The 26,041-nt window shown below is 33.0% G+C and overlaps 1 protein-coding gene across 2 annotated transcripts in view; it reads left to right on the plus strand.

The window, feature by feature from the left end:
* Positions 1-6,857: 6,857 nt before the first annotated feature.
* Positions 6,858-26,041, plus strand: part of LOC114337596 (iodotyrosine deiodinase 1) — a 46,465-nt gene continuing 27,281 nt past the window's right edge. Inside the window, exon 1 of one of the 2 annotated variants that reach the window (XM_050661067.1) lies at positions 6,858-7,173. Coding sequence is in view for 1 of the 2 variants with exons in the window: in XM_050661066.1 (XP_050517023.1) it covers positions 6,960-7,173 (214 nt within the window). In the remaining variant the exon portion in view is untranslated. The remainder of the gene's footprint in view (positions 7,174-26,041) is intronic. The other variant, XM_050661066.1, reaches the window with a different exon arrangement.

The raw sequence follows: 26,041 nt of genomic DNA on the forward strand, positions 1-26,041 counted from the left end.
GCCGTATTAGAAAACCCTTACCGACCAAAATCTATAAAAATCGTGCAAGCCGTTTCCGAATTGATGGTTTCCATACATAAAACTCACTCTGTATTATTGCTTGCTAGGATCTCCTAGGGTTACGAGAACGGGACACGTTTTTGCTAAATCGAGGAAGGTTTTTGAAGATTTTCAGACACTGCTTACAAAACGTTGCGTATGCATGCGTAAAATAATATAACAATTTATATAACAACACATTTTGACATTACTCTTATATTATATTAGACAAGATGGGGCCCCTGATATATTGGACCCCCGCATGCTTCGTGCTGCGGGGGCCTCTGTTACGACTCTGAACCCTGTATAACATAGAGTAATGACTATATTGATAAACGGAATAATAAACAATTAGATATATTAATTGAGTCAATACTCGCAATCTTAAGTTTGTATTTTTATTGTTGTTATTTATTATTTGTTATATAATCATGGGGCCACCGGTTTCGAGTCTTACAATATATGACTCATCATCAGGCCATCAGGCCCAGTACAAAAAGTCCTCACAATACAAACTACAAGCTAAAATCACAAAACGAGAGACATGTGCATATACATGTATAAAAACCTAAAAAACAACTTTGTCTTGGTTTTAATCAAATACAATAAAGCCAAACAACTGTATAGTATTGAACTCAATAGTCTATAGCAAGCCAGCTGAGACATTTTGCCATTTGGAGCGACCAATCTGATGAAAATTCCTTGGTATATAATTTATTATATACTACCATCAATCCTTAAATAGTTAAGGGTTGATGGAGTCCTGACAAGATGCTATGCGATCAAACGACATAATATAAAGTTATTAGTAATCGGTATGTACTTACAATATGCAGTACAAAATGTTCAATATGCAGGAATTTATGCCAGGTTCTACATTGAACAAAACAAACAATTTAAGAGACTAAGGGCTGTTTGACTGGTCAACTGTTCTTATGGGGCTGGTGACTTCCAGGTACATCTTTAGCTGTAGAACAGTTTCAGTAGCTGTTATGTAAGTACATACTGATTACTAATATCTTTATATTATGTCGTTTGATCGCATACCATCTTGTCAGGACTCCATCAATCCTTAACTATTTAAGGATTTATGGTAGTATATATTAAATTATATACCAAGCAATTCTCATCAGATTGGTCGCTCCCAATAGCAAAATGTCTCAGTTTACATGCTATAGACTATAGGCTATTGAGTTTAATACTATACAGTTGTTTGGCTTTATTGTATATGATTAAAACCAAGACAAAGTTGTTTTTTATGTTTTTTATATATGTATATGTACATGTCTCTCGTTTTGTGATTTTAGCTTGTAGTTTGTATTGTGAAGACTTTTTGTATTGGGCCTGATGATGAGTCATATATTGTAAGACTCAAAACTGGTTGCCCCATGATTATATAACAACTAATAAAATACAAACTTAAGATTGCGAGTATTGACTCAATTACTATATCAAATTGTATAATGGACTCGCATTGGCAACCCTTTCATCATTTGGAATAATAAACATTTTTTGTGATATTATCATCATCATTTTGGTGCTACAGCCCTTAGAGGGCCTCGACCTTCTCAAGCGTTCTACGCTATTCTGTTCTGTCCCTTGCTTACACTTTCCAGTTGCCGACTCCGATCTTCTCAGCATCTTGTGTTAGCCCGTCCATCCACCTCAAATTTGGGCTGTTAGAATCTTTTTATAATGTTCGATTCAGGGCCCGGGCTACATGTCCTGCCCACTGCAGGCGGTTTCGCTTAAATACAGTGATAATATCTTTTCCAGTTTGCTTTTTCTTCGTCTTCTTCTTTTTGTATAGACATGACTCTGTCTGTTTTTTCAATGTGCCTCTAGTAAGTTGTCGTTCCATCGTTTTCGTGTTCTTCCCACTGATCGTCTTCCTATTGGGGAACCGTCTCTCGCAGTCCTGACTATCCTATTTGTTGTCATTCGGCTTATGTGGTCATTCCATTCTATTCTTTTGTTTCTTACCCAGTTATTAATGTAATACACCTTGCATCTCCATCGTATATCTGTACTTCTAGCTCTGTCCCACAGAGTCTTACCATCAATTTTTCGAAGGGTTTTCATCTCCGCTGTTTTGAGCAATATTTTTGTCCTCTCTGGGTCGGGTCGTGTTTCTGCCGCGTATGTCATTATTGGTCTGATAATTTTGTAAATTCCGCCTTTCATTTCTTTTCTGATATTTTTATTTCTCCGTATTGTGTCATTCAGGCAACCTGCGGCTCTGTTTGCTCTATTCACTTGATCTTTCACTTCTGTTTCGAGCCTTCCGTAGCTAGATAGTGTGATGCCTAGGTATTTAAACTGTATCACTTGTTCTATTATCTGACCTTCCAGCTCCAATTTACATCTTATTGGATCTGTTGTTATAACCATGAATTTTGTCTTTTGTGAGGAAATTAACATGTTAAATTTTCTGACGATTATGTTGAATTGGTGCAGCATACGTTGTATATATTGTAAATAGCAAACGTATGCTTGTAGATATTCTGGAGTTCAAAGTTATATCTACGTATCCATATTCCGTTCTCACAGACCGCTCCGAATATCTTGCGTAGCACCTTTCTTTCAAAAATCGATAGAGCGGATTTCTATGTTTTAGTTAGCGTCCATGCCTCTGATCCATATGTGAGAACGGGGACTATCAATGTTCTATACAACCTTATACGAGTTTCTTGAGACAGACATTTGTTAGATAAGTACTTCCCTAGACCATGATAACACCTGTTTGCAATTATTATTCGCCTTTTTATTTCCTCAGATGTGTTATTATTGGGATTAACCGATGTCCCTAGATATATGAACTCTTTGACCGGTTCAAAGTTGTGGTCATTGATGATTAGATCTGCGTCAACACTTCCAGCTCTTGTGATTGTGTTAGTCGCCATGAATTTGGTTTTATTTTGATTTATATGTAACCCCATTCGTTCTGCTGCTGCTACTAGCTAAGTTAAGATTTCCGCAGTTCTCGCCCTGGTTCTTGTTATAATGTCCACGTCGTCTGCATATGCTAGAATTTGGACTGATCTATTAAATATTGTTCCTCTGTTATCTAAATTAGCGTCTCGTACAACTTTTTCTAAGGCTACATTAAAAAGCTGACACGCCATCACATCTCCCTGCCTTAACCCCCTATGTATTTCAAATGGGGTTGACGAGTCCTTTTCAATTTTTTGTGATAATCTAAACAAATAACTTTAATGGTATAAAATAAAAAAAAAAGTCAAAATGTAAATTCGTACAGGTTAAAACAAATTTTATATCAAAGTTTAGGTGGGTACAAAAGATATTATACTTTCATTAGAAAGTATCCAAATCATACAAGGGATCATTGTTTAAATAATTAAAAAGGGGTCATTTTTGCAAAAAAAATACCTTCTTAACTGCTGAGGTAATTCACTTATTAATGAAGGTCTATGGGATTGTTTTGTAAAGTTGAAGGGTAAATCTTTCACATAAGACTTACTAAATTAAATTTGACCCCCTATTTATTTAAATAATTGTATATAAATCTTTAAAAACAAATTTGCAAAAAATTATTTTTAACGTTTTAAATAAGCACTATAAAATATCTTATTTTACAGACTAGGTGCGCGATGTCACCAGTATTAAGCAAATAAAAATTGGTCGAAAAATGTTTAATATTTTTTGAGATATTGAAATTGTTTATTAAATGTTACTATATTTTCAATTGGAAAAACGCGGTTGTTGCCAAAGAAATATTCACCTGCTTAAGATCTCATTATTTTTATTTTTATGCATATTTTCGATAAATGTATTGATTAATTCAAATTTCAATTAAACTCCCTCCTAAAACGGCATTTGAAAATTATTCAAATTGGTTTATAATTTGTTTTCTTAATAACGTCGCGGAGATTAAGTATTTTGAAATGCCGTTTTGATAATTGGGCTCCTGGGAATTTTTTACCAATTAACAAAATTTTTTTGTCGTTTTTTCTTCTTCTTTTTTTCTTGGAGTTATATTACAACGGGCCCTTTTAGGGTTAAATTTTATTAAGAATGTCGAATCTCTGAGTTGTAGATTCTAGACCTAAAAATATTAAGATTTAACTAAAATCTCTTAAATAAAATGTGGCTATTTACTGAGTTTTATTTAAAAATTTAAAAATTATTGTTATCAAGTACTTTAAAACTATTTGACGTATCCTTATCATACTTGGCAGAAAGTGTGGCTATTATACACCCTACTAAATTGTGATTAATAAACGTTTCTAGCTAGTGCCAGAGGCGTACGACAGGGGATAGTGAATGATTGAACCTTCCCAAATTCTACGCCACTGAGTGAATTACTATTTTAGCGATAGCGAATTTTTTCGATTCTCCAATACTTTGTATGTAAATAACTTTATTGGTATCGATAAAGTCATCAGTTTGAGAGATATTGGAAGTTTAAAATGAATAAATGAATGAATCAAAATAACTATGCCGTTTCATTTTTAACGTCCAATATCTCGAAAACTAATGACTTAATCCTTACCAGTAAAGAGTATATTATTTACATAGAAAGTATTGAAGAATCGAAAAATTTCGCTAAAATAGTAATTCCCTCAGTGGCGTAGAATTTGGGAAGAGTCAACCATTAACTGTCCCCTGCCGTACGCCTCTGGTAGTAGCTATAAACTTTTATTTATCACAATTTAGTAGACTGTATAGTACCCACACTTTCTGCCAAGTATAATAAGGATACGTCAAATAGTTTGAATGTACTTGGTAAAAATAATTTTTAAATTTTTAAATAAAACACCCTGTAACTCAGTAAGTAGCCACATTTTATTTAAGTTCTTTTAGACCAATCTTAATATTTTTAGGTCTAGAATCTACAACTTAGAGATTCGACATTCTTAATAAAACTTAACCCTAAAAGGGCCTGTAGTAATATAAGTCCAAGAAAAAAAAAGAATGTGTGTACTTTGTACGCACGTAAGAAGTTATACTTCTATTGTATGATTTCAACGAAATCAATATACTTTAAACAGTTTCTCTACTACTTTCCAAAAATTTTTATTAAAACGATACCAAAAATTAAAAAAATAAAAGAATAAAACACACACAAACACATTGAAAAATGCCACAAATGATTTCTGAACAATAATTGTTTATTTTGTAATAAAATCTATAAAAAAAAATAAAAAAAATGATATAACTTGCATTGGGCTTGAACCTACTTCCCGTGTATCCCGCAGTAAGAGAGTCGAAGCGATTTCAAACTGCACCACCTTCGCGTATACGTCATGTGGGAATATACACAAACTGAACAACTTTTTGACATTTTGTTTATATGAATTTTTATTAGTTTGATTTTTGTCGAATTAAAATACAACAATATATAGAGTAAGAAAACGATACATTAGATGAAAATTTGTAGAAAGTTTGTTCGTAATCAGATTATGTAAATTAAAGCATTGCCTACTAGGGGTATAGCATAGCAAGTACTAGGTAAGTACATTATTTTTTTTACATTTTCCAAATAGGTATGAAGATAATTTTTTATTGGAATACAACTGAAACATTTAGAATTACGTACCTGTGGCTCTTCAAAACTATTTAAAAAGTGACTATAATTATAAATTTGATTTTATTTCTGTCCTCACAACAATAAAAACTAATATATTATACAACATTTTTGTTTACCGATAACCTCCATATTGAACAATTATTGACAGATCATTTCAACACCCAATCAGAGCCCGTATAAAGACTAACACCAAACTGTCGGTGTGCGCATGCGCGCAGATCCATATAAATTCACCCTCAATCTCAATCGCGCCTAAAGAAGTATAACTTCAAAAAGAAGAGGAAAAAAAGACAAAAAAAATTGTTAATTAGTGAAAAATTCCCAGGAACCCAATTATCGAAACGGCATTTTAAAATATTTAATCCCCGCGATGTTATTAAAAAAACAAATTTTAAACAAATTTGAATAATTTTCAAATGCCATTTTAGGGGGGAGTTTAATAGAAATTTGAAATAGAAATAATGAGATCTTAAGCAGGTGAATATTTCTTTGGCAACAACCGCGTTTTTGCAATTGAAAATATAGTAACATTTAATAAACAAATTCAATATCTCAACAAATATTAAATATTTTTCGACCAACATTTTTTTGCTTAATACTGGTAACATAGCGCAACTTAGTCTGTAAAATAAGATATTTTATAGTGCTTATTTAAAACGTTAAAAATAATTTTTCGCAAATTTGTTTTTAAAGATTTATATACAATTATTTAAATAAATAGGGGGTCAAATTTAATTTAGTAAGTCTTATGTGAAAAATTTACCCTTCAACTTTGCAGAAAACAATCCTATAGCCCTTCATTAGTAATTGAATGACCTCAGCAGTTAAAAAAGTAATTTGTTTGCAAAAATGACCCCTTTTTAATTATTTAAACAATGATCCCCTTGTATGATTTGTATACTTTCTTGAAAATATCTTTTGTACCCACCTAAACTTTGATATAAAATTTGTTTCAACCTGTACGAATTTACATTTTGATTTACAAGTAGTGTAATTTTATTTTACTAGACTAATATCTATTATTTGAAGTGAAACACAATATACAAAAATAAATCAATTTTAAATATTTGTGTCTGTCCACTCTGTAGGTACATATATCGAACTATTTCAGCTCTCCAGTTCACATTAAATTTATTGTCTTTTTGTATGAACATCGATTTATTTATGGGCAGAACACGCATATACCATAAAAGCACTCATTATCAGTCATGAAATAAGGGACGCGCCTTTCCCTCCCTTCTACCACACATTACAGTAAAAGTAAATGTTGCATAGACACTCCTAAATAGACTTTTTTTACATAAAATTTAAAAATATACTAATCTAGGTTATTAGTCCAAAAAAATATAGGTCGTATATAGCGATATCAATGTTGTATACTGCAAAATCATCTAGTGATCTCTCATTAACTGACCTCGTCCGAGATATCAAAATGTTTTTCGAATTGTATTGGCAATATTTTGTGATGGGTTTGATACTTTATTTAGTAGTTAGGGGTGGATATGTATTTTTCAATAAGCAGCAGAAGAAGGACAAATTGAGGATGGAGAAGAAGGATGATGATTGTAGATCTTCGTTTGAACGTAAGTAGAATATTTTTTTTGCTACGAAATAAATGCAAATTGTTTATATATTATTTAAAATCGGTTAATTATGACACGCACATTAATTTGTTAACAGTTTAAGAATAGCTTTTTAATATTTCGTATATAGACTTGAATTTTATATGCACTTAAGTATTAAAAAATAATCTGTCGAATATCACACAGTGTAACGATTGACCAAAATAAGAGACACATCGATCTGACCATTCAAAAATTATGACGAAGAGAAATTTCTGCCAAAGTGCGAAACTCGCCCTGTATATTATTAAACAATGGGAGCAGACACTTTTTAATGGTCATTTGTTATTCCCCATAGGGGCCTCTATACGAGTTAGGAGTATGTACAGTTCCTCATAACTCACCCTGTATAGACTTGAATGTTATATGTACTTAAGTGTTAAAAAATAATCTGTCGAATATCACACGATAGTAAGAATAAATAAGAAAATGATGCTCCATTTTGCTTTTCAAACTTCTTTCCATTTTCGAAACAAGTTTTCGAAAAATTGTCGCATTACTTTCAATTTATTCCCACTCCCTGTGATAATAATATTGATAATTGAAGAGGTCGGGGCAATAAGGGACCTAAGCCTCATTTGAAAAGTTTTGAGTAAATTACGTTTAAAGATTTTGATAAAATCCTGAAATTATATTTTTATAAAAAAAAGACTAAGTTTTCACTCTAATGGCATATAAAACAACATAATGCTATTCTACATCCCACCAGAATGAAAACAATGGGAACCTTCTCTGGTAATGGGAACCTTGAAATATATATTTGTATACTTATAATGTTTACCTTAATTCCTTACGTGCATAATAAATTATTAAATATATTTTTTCAAAAAAAGATACAAAATGAAACTGCATTTTTTAAGAAAAAATGTATTAAACAAGTAAATGTGGCTTATGACCTTTTTGAAAATCACAAAATGAATATAAATTCTAAAATCAAGAATATACCTGTCTACGCTGTCTACTTCCTCTGCCTTATCAACTTGATTATAGTCCTGTTCAATGTTACTTGTATTGTTTCCAATAATACTGATATAAAACTGCTGGTCTATGGGAGGTAGGGGAGTGAAATTAGAACGAAAAGACGCATTGTTTCGGAAAAATTCAAACAAGCTATTTTTCTAAAACTTTTTTTGTTAGTTTATATACATGTTAAAGTAAAAAGTTCTACTCGCAGATTTAGCCGCCAATTGTTTATTAATTGTTTAAACAATAACAATTGTTTTGTATAAATAATTTTAAAAATATCATTTAATTCATCATTTTACTTTGATCAAATAGGTTTCTATTTTGTTTTTGATTATGCTGAATCCGAATATGGCATTACAATTTAAAAATTCTTATACAGAAGCTCTTATACAGTATGTCTGCGTAGCTTGGAACCACATGCAAAAAATTTTTATTATCAATTTTACGAAAAAAAGTTATTCTTCATAAAATGCTCTGGATAGTCAAAATTTAAAACTCAACCGTCACATATCAAATTTTATCAATTTTATAGGAGTTATGTCAAAAATATAAATTTCGTTAAAGAGTAAAGTACCTTCATATTCCAGAATATCAAAAAATGCTATTATGAAAAGTTGTTTGAAATTAAAAACTATGTTTTAATATACAATTACATTATTCTAATCGAAAAAAAATTTTAAAATTTTTTCTCAAATTACGGATACCCATCATCATTTTATTACAATTATGATAACTAGTTTATTATCAATTTTACGAAAAAAAGTTATTCTTCATAAAATGCTCTACCTGGTCTAAAATTTAAGATACAACTAACAGATATCAAACTTTTGCAATTTTATACGATGTATGTAAAAAATATGAATTTTACTTAAGAGTTAAGTGCCTTTATTATTCACAATATTTCAATTAGAAGAATGTAATTGAACACTGAAACATATTTTTTAATTCCCAACAACTTTTATTAATAACAATTTTCGATATTGTGAAATATAAAGGTACTTTACTCTTGAGTGAAATTCATATTTTTTGACATACCTTGTATAAAATTAATAAAATTTGACATTTGATGGTTGCATCTTAGATTATATATGATGCAGAGTATTTTATAAAGAATAACTTTTTTTCATAAAACTGATAATACAAAAGTTATCAATAGGTCTCAAGTTACGCAGACATACTGTATAAGAGCTAAAAAAAATTTTTATATTGAACATTTATTATTTTTGAAGCTTATTATTAAATGTATTTTAGGAAAGTTTTATAGAAAAAAGTTTTGATCACTTTGTATAAACATTTTTTTAACTGGTAATTTTCGGTTTTTGTATTACATTTTTATTATCTTTCTTAATTTTCTCAAAAATAAATAGTTTATTTTATTTCTAAAGTAAAATAATTCAGTGCATTTTAAAGACTACATCATAAACTTTAAAAAAGCACCTATAGAACTGTAATAAATCTGTTCAAACTTGAGTAATACCGTCTTAAATTGGTGGTAATTCTGTAAAACTACAATTAATCACACATTTTAATCACACAAATTATACACGTCGTATAATTTGAATTAAATTTTTGAGATTTTTTTTAGAGAAATATCGTTTAGTAAGATGTCTGAAAGGTAAGCTGTGAAAAATTGAGAGTTTATAAGAAAAATTGTATTACTTACACATTTTTAAATCATTTTTAAACCAAATTCATGTAAGTCTCACTTTCCGCCCACACCGTACTTATGCCTATATATTTTATGTCTTTTTATTACAACCATAAGATAGCTAAATTATTCTTCTCTCATGATCAATTTATAAAATTTCATTTGATCCATTAGTTAAAGAATTACATTAAAATAACTCAACCTTGCACTTCGCAGTACGCTAGTTTACAGTGCGCCAATGTTTGTGAGAAGGGTGACTTTAGAGTTATAAATAAAAAATTATAGAAGCTACAGATTTAATTTTAGAAAAATCTTTATACAAACTTTTTTTTGTAAAATTTTCTGAATTTTTCAACGGTTAAGTCAGTTTTTTTGTATAATTTATATTTTCGGAGTTATTTAAAAAAACATCTAATTTCGCAGTTCATTTGTTTAATAAAAAATGAAGCACCCACTTCTCGAGTAGAACTTGTTGATATGTTGTTTATTAAACATTTCTTAATGAAATTACAAAAAGTTCTATCTTGTTTGATTTTTTCCGAAGTGAAAATCTATATGCACTCCCCTAAGGAATATATTGTAAAAGTTTCTTTATATCGTGAATTTTTTTGATGTCAAGTAATATTGGTCCTCCATATATTTTTTTTAAGTTTCTTGTTGTTTATATGTTGTCACCAAACATTACATCCCTTTTGCCAACATTTACTTCATCAAACGCTCCATTTAGGCTGTGTTTAATGAATATGGAATTTGGGTGTTCACTATCCAACCAAAAAGGGACCAAGCCACCTACTAAATAAAATACTTTTATGCACGACCGGGCGGTAAAGTTCATATTATGTATACATTTGGCGGGCGTAAAGTGCCAATTTAGCGCCCGTGGGCTTCTTTATCGCCCGCCGGGCGGTAATGTTAGATGGCGGGTGTGGTTAGTGAAACACATAGTTTTTGTTTATTGTATTTTATTTTAATAAAGGAATTATAACTTTAGCAATCAAACATAAGTTCCCTACATCTATAATTTTATATTTATAACTACTCCATTGAAATGTTACATTTAGGGTTGCATTTCTTAGAGGAGTCAGTTTTATTTTTTTAATGTGTAGGGGGTTCAGTAGAAGCTTAAGTTCCAGTTTTTGTCGCCACCCTTGTCCCCCGGCCGCCATATTGGAAAAAGGGGTGCAAAGGGCTTTCGCGCTGTATCTTCTAAACTAGCAATCCTACAGAAAATTTAATTACATATAAACTGTAGAAAATTAAATTTTCTACAATTTTATATCTATTACTTTTTTTCGTCAAGTGACCATCAAAAAAGTTATAAACAAAAATAAGAGAAAATTTTGTAAGAAGTTTCCTTTTGGAGGTTATAACTTTTTTCCGTTCATTTCACAATAAAGTAACATCATAGTGATTTTGTAGATTATTTCATTCATAGGAGATTCTGACCAATAGAAAGCTACAGAAATCTGAATTAAATCGATAATTTTTGATAATCTCCCGTCGTTAAGTATATTACGTCAGATGATGATGATTAAAAATTATAAAAGTGATGACTTTCAATCGCCAAATATTTATAAAAACTGTGTGTTTAATGGTACAGTGGAACCCCGATAAGTCGGCCGCCGATAACCCGGAAGTCCGGCTAACCCGGACCGATTTTTATCAAACAAATATTTCAACAATAAAAATGTATGTAATATAATATTTGAGACATAATGGGTATTTGTGTAATTTGAACTACATATACGATAGTAAAAATGACTCATGGTACACGACGTTCATTGTCGTGTTATCGAAAATAACAGGCACCCGTAGTATCCTTTATTTATTTCAAAATGTCTTAGCATTGTTTAAAAAAGACTAAAAGACTATTAAAAAATTATTTTTTAAGCAATGGTCTTAGTCTTCACTGTTATTAACTAACGTAACATCGTTTCGATTGAGACCGTATTGTGTGTAGTACAGTCGTATTGTTGGCTTCCGTTCTGTAATCGTTCGTAAATGTATTCAGATTTTATATTTGCGTGTTTTTATGTCTACGTAATGGCAACAAAACGTAAAAATGTTGTAGTGACAATGGAAAAGAAACTATAAGCATTAGGTAGAATTGATAAAGGCGAATCTTTAAAAACAATTGCAGCATCGTATGCGGTGTCGGTACATCTACAGTATCGGATTGGAAGAAAAATATAACTAAAATCGAAGAATTTTGTTACAAAATGCTAATAAAAGACAGTTTGGACAATCGGTGCAAAGCTAATAAAGCTAAAAATGAGACTCTCGACGACGCTTTGTATGTATGTGTGGTTTTGTGCGGAACGCGAACGTGGTTTACCAGTGTCTTGACAAATTATTCAAGAATCAGCACTCAAGCTGAATAAAATGTTGCCTGATTGTGAACCAAATTTCACTACGAGTCAAGGTTGGCTGGATAGATGGACAAAACGTCATGGAATACGCCAACTATCTATCACTGGCGAAAGTCTATCTGCGGGGATAACAACACTGCTCATGACTATAACAAAAAGTTTTCGGATTTGGTACTGTGCATATATATTTCATGTTATTTCAATTATAACGGAGTTTATCTGTAAGTATACCGTATTTTATTAATTTTTACCATTTTCTCCGGGTTACCCGGATTTTCGATAACCCGGATCGGCCACGGTCCCGATTAATCCGAGTTAACGAGCTTCCACTGTACTTACATAATTAAATTACAATAAAATTTTGGTTTTGAACAGTTTTATTCATGAAATAATCGCAACAAATTGCACTCGACCTCTGAAATTAATATAGAATTTTTGCTCCCGTGACACTTTGACATAATTTCACTCGCCTTCGGCTCGTAAAATTAAAACTGTCAAAGTGTCACTCGGGAAAAATTCAATAATTTCAGAGCTCTTGTGCAATTACTACTGAGAATTTTTCAATGAACAATTTTCACTATAAAGTTGTTTAATTTTATTTATTATCTAGGTTTTACAGCGCTCCAAACTTGACCAGATTCTCGAATTCTCATAGAAAAACAATAAAAACAATACTTTTCTATCTAGATATCAGGCGAGCGGCATCAACCGTTATGCCGACCACGAAAATTAAATTTAAGGTAAATGACCAATTTTGGTCTATTTTTATGTTTTCTAGGTCGCTGAATCCGAATATGAAGTTTATTTTTATCTAGAGTTGGTGGAACATGTTCAAAAATCAAATTTTATACAAAAATGCCAAAAATCAATTTTGATGATTTTTCAAATTTACCTCGATGTGTCTTTGGTCGCTGTAAATATTTCCTTTTGAAAATTTTACTGTGTCATCTTTGAAGTATGTAGATGACAATGGAATTTGTCCAGTGACAAACTTTTTAGTATATAATTTTAACCACCACAACAATAAAATATAGTTCATGAACAAGTTTTTTGGAAAATGTTAAGTCAAAATATACAATAGGAAAAAAGTTATGTTACTTCATAGACAAGCGGCACACCCCAAAAAACGCTTATATCTCGAGATCCTGACCACGGTGTGGTGAATGGCTAATTTTGATCATACTTTATGATTTTGATATCAAGAATCGTTTTTTTTGCTCTTGTTCATTCTTCTTCTGAACCGGCGAATTTGTCCTCAAACTACTTCTTGGGCCTTTTCTATAATATGCTTAGGTCTAATGCTTAGAATAAACTACTATTTGTCTTTGGTGAAACCGACCATATGTCATTTTTCAACAAAAAATTGCAAATAACTCGAAAAGGAAGCATTTTTAGAACAATTTCGATTTTTGTTTTTATTTGTTATTTCGATGACGTACCCACGCCTAAAAAGAGTCTAATTCGCGGAGATTCGGAATATTGTTTTTTGTTATAAGTTATTTGTTAATAACAATTTCCGGCCCATTTGGAAAAATTAAAAGAAATACATTTGAACTTTGAAAAATATATGTAATAAAATAAAAAAGAGGTGTAGAAATGCACAAAAATTTTCGGTTTATGCTCTACTTCTGAGTGTAAACTATTCACCTACAGTTGTCAATATTTTCAGAATTTAAAGCTTCATAATAAACGTTTAAATATGTTTTCTATATAAAACATGCCTGGAAAACACTTAACTCACAGTACAAGAACTAGCATTTAACACTGAGCTGTAAGAGCAGTAAAATGAAGCGCGAAAGATGGGTCCCACGGCAAGTGTAGTAGTAGTATGGTATAACTAGACCCAAACCCAGACATCCAAAGTGAAAGTTATCCTCCAACACCAAATTGTTCTATATGTTCCATATAATGTTCAGAAAAAAGTCACACCATTTTGAGCGTAGGGTTTGTGGGGAGAGGGGGAGAAATCGGTAAATTTGTAGTTTTTTTACGTTTTTCGTAAATATTTCTAAAACTATACGATTTAGCATAAACAACTTTCTATACAAAAATGTTCTACATTAAATTTGAAATAAAAAGGCCCTATGCATAATCCTTCTAAAATGAACGGTTTCAAAGTTACGGAGGTAGTATAGTATAATTGGTCCAAAAAAAGGCCTAACCTAAACACCCAAAGTAAAAGTTTTCCTCCAACACTAAATTGTTCTATATGGTCCACATATTGTTCAGTAAAAAGTTACACCATTTTGAGCGTCCAGTTTGGGGTTGACATGGGGGAGAAGTCGGTAAATTAGTATTTTTTTTAAGTTTTTCGTCAATATTTCTAAAACTATGCTTTGGCGTAAACAATTTTCTATATAAAAATGTTCTACATAAAATTTAAAACAAAAAGGTCCTATAAATAATTGTTATAAAATCAACGGTTCCAGAGTTACGGAGGGTGAAAAGTGGAGGTGTTCGATACTTTTTATATTTTTTGGGAAATTTCCTACTGATTTTCTTTAACAGGATTGGGTTTTATAAATCATATTTACTATTTTAGTGACCGATGGTATGTTAGTGATAAGCCCTTGAAGAAACGTCAACCTCACCACCCAAAATCATCATCAATTGTCCAAAAAATATAAAAAGTATCGAAAACCTCCACTTTCCACCCTCCGTAACTCTGGAACCGTTGATTTTATAACAATTATGTACAGGACCTTTTTTGTTTTAAATTTTATGTAGAACATTTTTGTATAGAATATTGTTTATGCTAAAGCATAGTTTTAGAAATATTGACGAAAAACTACTAATTTGCCGACTTCTCCCCCATCTCCCCTCCCCCCAAACCGGACTCTCAAAATGGTGTAACTTTTTACTGAACCATATGTGGACCATATAAAACAATTTGGTGTTGGAGGAAAATTTTTATTTTTGATATCTGGGTTAGGCCTTTCTTTGGACCAATTATACTATACTACCTCTGTAACTTTGGAACCGTTCATTTTAGAAGGATTATGCATTGAACCTTTTTTATTTCAAATTTAATGTAGAACATTTTTGTATAGAACGTTGTTCATGCTAAACCGCATAGTTTTAGAAATATTGACGAAAAACGCAAAAAACTACGAATTTACCGATTTCTCCCCCCTCTCCCCCCCAAACACGACGCTCAAAATGGTGCGATTTTTTTCTGAACATTATGTTGACCATATAGAACAATTTGGTGTTGGAAGAGAATTTTCACTTTGGATATCTGGGTTATGCCATCTTTTGGATCAATCTTACCATACTATAGATCAGGGGTGGGCAAAAGCGGATCCGGCCCTTTTGCTTACTTTATCCGGCCCGTTGAGAAATCCTGCAAGCAATTTTTTTAAGAGCGTACGCGTAAAATTTCGGGCAAATGTTTTTTAAATGCATTTATTTTTTTTTTCGAATCCTGAGAAAACTAATAAATATTTTTGAAAAATTTAAACGCAGTTTTACTTTATACAGAGGGCCGAAAAGTTCCTAAAAACTTATATAATGTTTATTTTAATAAGTTACAAGGGTAAAAAAAGAGAAAATTTAGTGTGATTTTCAATTTCAAATATCTCATTTAAAAGAAACTTTTTGTTTATTCTAAGGGACTTTCGGCCCTCAGTAATAATGTAATCTTTCATTCTGCGCTTAAATCTTTCAAAAATATTTTATTAGTTTTCTCAGGATTAAAAACAATGAATGCATTTAAAAAGCATTGGTCCGAAATTTTGCGCCTACGCTCTTAATCTCTTTTATGGGATTTTGTTGAAATCAAGAGTATTAGTGTTCGTAGTGTTCATATAAATAATGAACTCTATATTCTGCTTGTCTTAAAATTGTCTGTGTGTTTAACCCGGTCCAGGCGCGAATATTTTTTGGCCACGGCATTTGTCGTCTACCAGGACCCCTTTTCCTTCGACGTTACCCTTCATAATAAGCTGCTGCAACAACTTACAACAACGTACTTATCATTTCTAAGTATGTGCTCTTTCTCTTTGCGCTCTTTCTCCTTTTAATGAAGGTCAAAAGTTCTCTAGTCCTTCCCCATTATATGTAACACCATTTCGTTCGTAATATGATCGGTTTATGGTATTTTCAAATTCTCCTAAAAGCCACATCTCAGAAGTTTCTAGATTTTTCATTAAGTCAGCATTAACAATCCAATGTTTTGCTGAAAATGGGGAAGGAATGCGAAGTCATAAAACCATACAAAAGAGAAAACTGGAATATCTAGGCCACATAATGAGAGGGGAAAAGTACTCCCGCTAAGGCTCACAATGTGTAGGAAACAAAGGTTGAACCTTGCAAAATGGACACAAGTCCGGTTTTATTTTTTTTCTGGTATATCAAGGGGTGCTTATTATAAGACTAACTTTTTCTGAAAAAATTTCGCCCCGGAACCTCCCTTTTCACCCCTTTAAAGGGGGTAATTTGTGGTTTTTGCTGAACGTAGCCCGTCCTGTAACTTTTACAAAAAATTTCTTTTATAGAAATATGAAGAGGACTATATTTTCTACGATCTGTTTCCAACACCATCTCTCTATCATCCACCGTTTAGCGGGGGTGGCGCCCTAAAATTGACAAGTTTTTAAAAAAGATGTTTTTAAAAAAAATTTATTTTTCCCTAACTGTAACCGAAATTAAGAAGAAATCCTGCGGCAATTATTTACAAATAATTGACTGATTTTTTGGTATAGGTTTCACTTAAGGGTAATTGCCCTTTTTTTAATTACAGGGTGTTACATTTTAAAAAACCTCTTTTTATACCATCTGAACCGTTTATGCTAGAGTAAAAAGACTTTCAGCGATTACCCATGTACTGGTGCTATTTACAAATTTGTATAATGCACCCCCATTTTTTCCCCGGAACCACCCCAAAAAAAGAAGAATTAATAAATAAATTGATTTTCTTGGAATCCTTCACACACAATGCCCTTTATTAATATGCTTCATATATCATTTTGTGCACGTTATTATTACCCAGGCATGGACACCAAAAGCAATTTCATAGTGCAACCCCTGTAGCAAAAAAAAAATAAATAAAATGGGGGGTTGAAATTTTTTTTTGTTTTTTGCTTTTTGATCCATATGGGCATATGCTTCATCAATAGTGCTTTTCAAAAATATATATGGTTATTGCAACATCTCTGCGAGAACCACCCCTATCCTTGAAAATATACTGCAGAAACTACCCCTATCCCTTGGCGAGCATGTTTTTACGATTTTCTCATTACCTATGTATTCTTTTTAAACAAAACTTATACAAGGTTAAAGACCACTATTTACTCTAAAAATTATGCCCTATTCATTTTTTCGTATAAGCAACCGTTACGGCACAGTGGCGCCGTAAACCTCATATATGCTTTGGCGGGCTCCAGTTTTTGTTTTTTTTTTTTTCGTCATCTGTTCGTTTTATTGATAAAGTACTTATGCAAAATAAAACAACACAGTGTAACCTACAAATTATGACTTATGCACATTTTACATTCTTTGCTCCCCAAAGCCACAGTGGTGGCCCAAAATAAATTTTTGCATATTTTCGCCACCTACATGCATTTTATTGCATTAATGCTACCTTAACAGCACAATATTTACCCTTAGGTAGTCGCTACGCAGTGGCGGATCCAGGGAGGGGTGATGGGGGTTATCACCTCCCCCCTCTTAAACCAAGTGATATTATATTCAAAGATTATAAAAATATTCATTTATTTTTATAGAAATTTAACCAATTGGCACCCCCCTCTTAACTATGCTGGATCCGCCACTGTCGATTAAGCATAAAAAGTCATTCTTATAAAAATAATATTAATATAATATAAGTATTTCTATAAAAATAAATGAATATTTTTATAATCTTCAAATATAATATCACTTGGTTTGAGAGGGGTGGGGGTGATCGCCCCCATCACCCCTCCCTGGATCCGCCACTGCTTAGCGATCACTTAGGGGTGAATATTGTGCTATTAAGGTAGCATTAACGCAATAAAATGCGTGTAGGTAGCGAAAATATGAAAAAATTTATTTTGAGCCACCACTGTAGCTTTGGGGAGCAAAGAATGTAAAATGTTCATAGGTCATGATTTGTAGATTACACTGTGTTGTTTTATTTTACATAAGTACTTTATCAATAAAACAAACAGATGACGAAAAAATAAACAAAAACTGGAGCCCGTCAAAGCATATATGAGGTTTACGGCGCCACTGTGCCGTAACGGTTGCTTAAACGAAAAAAATGAGTAGGACCTAATTTTTAGAGTAAATAGTGGTCTTTAACCTTGTATAAGTTTTGTTTAATAAAAATGAATAGGTAATGAGAAAATCGTAAAAACATGCTGGATAAGGTATAGGGGTAGTTTCTGCAGTATATTTTCAAGGATAGGGGTGGTTTGCGCAGGGATGTTGCAATAACCATATATATTTTTGAAAAGCACTATTGATGAAGCATATGTCCATATGAATCAAAAAGCAAAAAACAAAAAAAAATTTTCAACCCCCCATTTTATTTATTGTTTTTGGCTACAGAGGTTGCACTAGGAAATCGTTTTTAGTGTCCATGCATGGGTAATAATAACTTGCAGAAAATGATATATGAAGCATATTAATGAAGGGCATTGTGTGTGAAGGATTCCAAGAAAATCACTTTATTTATTAATTCTTCTTTTTTTTTGGGTGGTTCCGGGGAAAAAATGGGGGTGCATTATACAAATTTGTAAATAACACCAGTACATAGGTAATCGCTGAAAGTCTTTTTACTCTAGCATAAACGGTTCAGATGGTATAAAAAGGGGTTTTTTAAAATGTAACACCCTGTAATTAAAAAAAGGGCAATTACCCTTAAGTGAAACCTATACCAAAAAATCAATCATTTATTTGTGAATAACTTCCGCAGCATTTCTTTTTAATTTCCGTTACAGTTAGGGAAAAATATATTTTTTTTAAAAACATCTTTTTTAAAAACTTGTCAACTTTGGGGCGCCACCCTTGCTAAACGGTGGATGACAGAGAGATGCTGTCGGAAATAAATCGTAGAAAATATAGTCCTCTTCATATTTCTATAAAAGAAATTTTTTGTAAAAGGTACAGGAAGGGCTACGTTCTGCAAAAACCATAAATTACCCCCTTTAAAGGGGTGAAAAGGGGGGTTCCGGGGCGAAATTTTTTCAGAAAAAGTTAGTCTTATAATAAGCACCCCTTGATATACCAGAAAAAAAATAAAACCGGACTTGTGTCCATTTTGCAAGGTTCAACCTCTGTTTCCTACACTACCGGGAGAAATTTTGAAAAGGACCCCGCACAAACCTTATGGAAAATAGGTCCCAGTGGATTTCGTTCATACTTTGGAAAAATACTCTTTGAAGCATCCTGATAAAAAGTTCTCATAGGCACAACTCAATCGTATGAAGAATTTTCAAGATATAGAGGCCTAAACTCGGAAAATTATAAGATTTACGGGGTATTCCAATTCCATGGAAAATAGGCCCCAGTGGATTTCGTTCATACTTTGGAAAAATACGCTTTGAAGCATCCTGATAAAAAGTTCTCATAGGCACAACTCAATCGTATGAAGGATTTTCAAGATATAGAGGCCCAAACTCGGAAAATTATAAGATTTACGGGGTATTCCAATTCCGTGAGATACTGGTTATTTGGCAACATGTTGAAGTTTGGATCAAGGAAAGGTACTAGTAGTCTAGGATTTTCTCCTGGCTATCCAATGGCGTCCTTTACTTTGACCTTGACCTTCAACGGACGTCATCTTCTAGAGTTTCGAGGGTTTTAACAGATTACTCATGGGTTTTTGGGATCGCTAAACACGAATATGCCCTCAGAATTGCCCTCCGGATGACGTGGTGGCCAGGGCCTCTGCAAGAGACGTCATCTACAGTTTTGATGGTTTTCGGCATTTAATTGATGCAAATGGATAACTGGAGGGTTTTTTGAGGTCGCTTTACACGAATATGCCACCAGAACCGACTCCCGGAGCACCTGATTTCCAAGGTCAATGAAAGGGGCTCCTGGAGTTTCGAGGGTCTTTGGTACTACATTAATGCAAACGGATTAGTTATAGGTTTTTGGGGTTGCTGAACACGAATACGTGATCAGCACAGACACAGGAGCACCTGGTGCCTAAGACAGGTTATTTTCTGGAGTTTCGGAGGAATCAAATGGATTACTCTTAGGTTTTTGGGGTTGCTCTTTTGGATTACTCTTTGGTGTGTGTACTCACTAAGTGAGTAACTTAAGTACTCAATTGTTTTAATTATTTATAAAAAATATAAACTCAATTTATATCTGACAATGTTTTTCCTTTATTTATTTTAATATCGATTTACTACATTCTATTTTAATAGTGGTATTCATCGTGGCCACTAGATACTCCAGAGTCTTTTGTCTAAGTTATATTTGTGTTCAGCAACCCCAAAAACACAAGAGTAATCCGCTTGCATCAATTTATTACCGAAAACTCTCGAAACCCTAGAAGATGACGTGCCTTACGCACCAGGTACCCCGGTGTCTGTTCTGATTGCGTATTTGTGTTTAGCAGCCCAAAAACTAATGAGTAATACCCATTTGCATCAATTTAATACCGAAACCTGTCGAAACTCCAGAAGAAGGCCTGCCTTAGGCACCAGGTGCTCCGTGGATAGGATATGTTATCGAATTCACGTTCAGCAGCCCCAAAAACCTGTGAGTAATCAGTTTACATTAATTTAGTACCGAAAGCTCTCGAATCTCCAAAGCATGACGTGCCTTTGGCACCAGGTACTCCGATGTCTGTTCTGATGGGGTATTCGTGTTCAGCAACTCCAAAAACCTATGAGTAATCCGTTTGCATCAATGTTGTACCAAAGACCCTCGAAACTCCAGGAGCCCCTTTCATTGACCTTGGAAACCAGGTGCTCCGGGAGTCGGTTCTGGTGGCATATTCGTGTTTAGCGACCTCAAAAAACCCTGCAGTAATTCATTTGCATCAATTAAATGCCGAAAACCATCGAAACTCTAGAAGATGACGTCCCTTGCAGTGGCCCTGGCCACCACGTCATCCGGTGGTTAATTCTGATGGCATATTCGTGTTTTGCGATCCCAAAAACCCATGAGTAACCTGTTTATATCAATTGAATGCCTAAAACCCTCGAAACTCTAGAAGATGACGTCCGTTGAAGGTCAAGGTCAAAGTAAAGGTCGCCATTGGATAGCCAGGAAAAAATCCTAGACTACTAGTACTTTTCCTTGATCCAAACTTCAACATGTTGCCAAATAACCAGTAACTCACGGAATTGGAATACCCCGTAAATCTTATAATTTTCCGAGTTTGGGCCTCTATATCTTGAAAATCCTTCATACGATTGAGTTGTGCCCATGAGAACTTTTTATCAAGATGCTTTAAAGAGTATTTTCCCAAAGTATGAAGAAAATCGACTGGGACCTATTTTCCATAAGGTTTGTGCGGGGTCCTTTCATTTTGGCCCGCACTTAAAAGTATTTGCCCACCCCTGCTATAGATGGACAGACTGAGCGGTAAAATATCGCGCAGCAACATAGCAACATAAGACCCATTTTTCGCGCTTCATTTTACTGCTCTTATAACGCTGTAAATTGTCACTTGTCTGGCCGTAGCCTTAATTTCTTTGGAATCCTAGTTATCAGTTCAAAAGGTAAAAATGACAGGAAGAAAAATAATTATCTAAATATTCTATATCGTCTATATTTGAATACCGTCAAATATGGACAAATTGCTAAGGGCGTAGAAGACACTGATAAGTTGATTGTTGATTGAAATATTAATATTTTATAGGTCAAACTGGAGTCTATTTTGGAAGTGCGTACAAGTCATGCAGTCTTTTTCCAATAAAATATTAATAGACCAGGGCGGATCCGTGAAAATCAGAAATGATTTCCCGACTAGACTAAACTAATAGTTGACTATTGATTTTAAATTAAGGGTTGGTTGTTCCTACATGAATTTGTGTATATTTTTTATTTGTGTTTATGAAAAACATAAGCTATTTTTGTGTAAATAAAAATAGACGGTTTCGTTTTGATTTAATTCGAGTCTCTTGCCATCGCCTGACACGTGTTTCTACGTTTATCCGTTATCAAAGAGGCTTTGCAAGAAGACTGAATTGAACCAAAACTATGTTTGTCTGTTATTTTGACGTAGACTAATTAGAGCTGATATTGTTGGGTGTATCTTCATTGTACGTAGTGTTCAATCTGACTACTATTTTTGTATCCGGTTCTGATATTTATGTCAAGAATTATGATCTATCGACTATTACTGTTAATTAAACTGTTACTGTTACAACAGCGTATATAAAAGCCAAGAGTCGTCAAATAGAGTTAAAAATGAAGAAAAAAAAGAGAGACATTACTAAAAAATCAGGGTACAACCAAGTACCACGTACAAAACCGTACCCAAGCTGCCGTTATATATATTCACACTCTTCGTTTTTAACGAACCATTTTCTATAATAAGGCCATAAGGCCAATCTAAGGTACATTTCCTTATGGTAGAGGAGCCCAACCGGCGATTTTTGCAGTTACTTGTGGGCGTCAGATTATCATATGGGGAGAAACCTGGTACCCTGCAGATGTACCTCTACCATATATTGGCTCTTAACACAGGGGAGTTCGTTCAGGGGTGCACGAAAAAAAATCTATCCTTAAAAATACTCTAAATTGTCAGATTAAGATAAGGTAAGTTAACTACATGCAAAAGAGTGTATATTTCAAAAATCTGACGATTTGAGCGGGGCGTACGGAAATGGGTGAGTCAAAAAGTCTCACAAAAAAAAGCGAATATTTCGCGAAATGAACGTCAGATCGAAAAACTAAAAACTACGTTTCAATATTTTTCAAAAATCTATCGAAAGATACTAAACATGACCCCCCGCGGAGAGGGGTGGGGGTAAATTTAAAATTTTAAATACAGATCCCGCGATATTTCGCGAAATAAACATCAGGTCGAAAAACTACAAAATACACTTATTCAATATTTTTGAAAACTCTATCGAATGGTACCAAACACGACCCACCCCACCACGGAGGTGGGGTGGGGGTTACTTTAAAATCTTAAATGGGATCCCCATTTTTTATTGCAAATTTGGATTCTTTGCATAAAAATAAGCAACTTTTATTCAAAACATTTTTTCGAGTTATGGATAGATGGCGCTATAATCGGAAAAAACGATTGTTGGAAATGGAAAATTAAATTAAAAAATAGGAAGTCCCCACTAAAATGGAAAATTTTACTTAACTTTTTTTGGTTTTAGGACCTAATAATCACAACCCAATAAGTCCCCAAAGCGCTCGAGTGACTGCACATTTAGCATACTTTGCTCCCTACTATTATATCAAATTTTCAATTATTCGTGTAAAAATGTTCAAAAATTTTAATTTGTAATGTCAGCTGTCAAATGTTAACTCCGGACAGAAGAAACATATTTAAAATCCAACATCCAAGTGTCACTCTTTGTCAGTCAACTATTCCTCGTCAACCGTAAGCGCTGTTTCACATTATAAGAATTTAAACGTGCGAGAGCTAGAACGCACGACGACATTCCAATGGTGGCTCATGTAATCATAAGAGCCTTTCTCACTAGACGGTGGTTGGAACGTTCAGTGAAGTAGCCGTGTTTATGCCGTCCCTCGCTTACAACAACAGACGACAGCCTTGCCGTCTTTACGCAACCAGTAGCATAATGGACTTAATGCATCCTTTCATTTGATACTGTCGTTCAGTCACACGAAGGTAGTTTCTTTGGTTGTTTGGTACATTATTTTCATTTACACTTTGTGGCTGTTTGAAGTAGGTGCATATATTTTATATTATGATGTCTCAGATTGATAGTGAAATATTAATAACATTAATTGAAGCGAGACCTATTCTTTGGGACAAAACAATAGAAATATATAAAGATAGAAACTGGACGAGAAATGCTTGGAAAGGTGTATGCCGTGCACTGAACAGTGAATTTGACGAATTAGGTGATGAAAAAAAAACACATTTGGTAAGTAGTAAGTACAGCAAAATTAATTATATGTTACTGATAACAACAGTAATTAAAACTGCTAACTATATTAAAATAAACTTTATTTTACATAGTTATAATTAACGTTGAGTATAGAGGGTGTTACATCAATATGTGTGAATATAAAAATATATAAATGAATTCGGCTCCTCTAATTTCTCTTTCTTCGAAGATAAAGTAACCACAACGCTATAATTTGATTTCGCTTCGTATAATATAAATATACCTTTTATTCTACGAAATTATATTCAGTTTTATAGGGTAAACGACTAGGTGAAGACTGGAGTAGGGCCGTCACGTCTTGTATGAAATTATCTAAAAACAACATTTTAAATGAGGGGAACAACGGAGGGTCTTTTAAATTCTGTACATGAAAAACATAGATTGTAATGGTTTTTGAAGCTAATTTCTTGTGGCATTTTTGTAATAAACTATTCTAAATGGAAAATAACCCACAATTTAGAACAGTTTATTACATATATTGTATGCGCTAATTAGATGAGCTAATCCAAGATCCCACAAATAACTTAGTAGAACAAAGATTATAAAAACAATTTAAGACTTTTAATTACAGTCCTGTTGCCAGTGGGGGTACAACGGCCTCCTTAATTCAGATGGACTTACCCAATTTTTTTTATGTATTTTGACCCGTAGAACACGATTTTTTTGGGAAACAGTCGATCCGGATGTCGATAAGATTGTTATAAACAAAGAACTTGAGGAATCACATAACAGCGATTTTTCGCAAAACAAAACATTTTTGCAGTTTTTGGGTCATTCTAAGCAAAACATGTTTTTACAAGTTTTTTCGTAGGATGCATAGTTTTCGACATAAACGCGATTGAACTTTCAAAAAAATCGAAAAATTGCAATTTTTGAACCAGAATAACTTTTGATTGAAAAATAATATAGCAATTCTGCTTACCGCATTTGAAAGTTGAAGTCAAATTCTATCGGCTTTGATTACTTTCATTGCTAAAAATTAATTTTTTTATTGTTAAACAAAGCTATACACATATAGTGATTGAATGATGTTTTCAATGCATTTCCCATTTGAAATCGAACGAGTAGGCGCGCATACAGGCAATTTCTACGTAGATTACTTACATTAAAACGCATGCATTAGGCACGGGAAACATTATGTATTTATGGCTTTGTTTAACAAATAAAACCTTAATTTGTAGCAATGCAAATAATCAAAACCGATAGAATTTGACTTGAACTTTCAAATGCAGTAAGCAGAATTGCTATTTTATTTTTTATTTAAAAGTTATTCGGGTTCAAAGATTGCACTTTTCGATTTTTTGAAAGTTCAACCGCGTTTATCTCGAAAATTATGCATCTTATGAAAAAACTTGTAAGACCATTTTTTGCTGAGAATCACCCAGAAAATACAAAAAAATGTTTTGTTTTGCGAAAAATCGCTGTTATGTAATTCCTCAAGTTCTTTGTTTATAACAATCTTATCGACATCCGGATCAACTGTTACCCAAAAAATTCGTGTTCTACGGGTCAAAATACATAAAAGAAATTTGGGTAGGTCCATCTGAATTAAGGAGGCCGTTGTATCCCCTTGGCGACAGGACTATTAAAAACATAAGAAATAATAACTGACAAAATAGAAATTTTAAATGAATTAAATACGCATTACAGTACATTATGACAAAAGTGTGGACAAAAAATACCCATTTGTAATGATATATCGTCATGATACTTATCAGACATCGTATCATGTACCTACCTCAGCCACAAAGTATAAGTAAAAATAATATACCAAACAACACAGCAAAACATCTTCGTGCGACTCA

Source organism: Diabrotica virgifera, chromosome 9 (genome assembly GCF_917563875.1).
Source record: "Diabrotica virgifera virgifera chromosome 9, PGI_DIABVI_V3a".
Lineage (NCBI taxonomy): Eukaryota > Metazoa > Arthropoda > Insecta > Coleoptera > Chrysomelidae > Diabrotica > Diabrotica virgifera.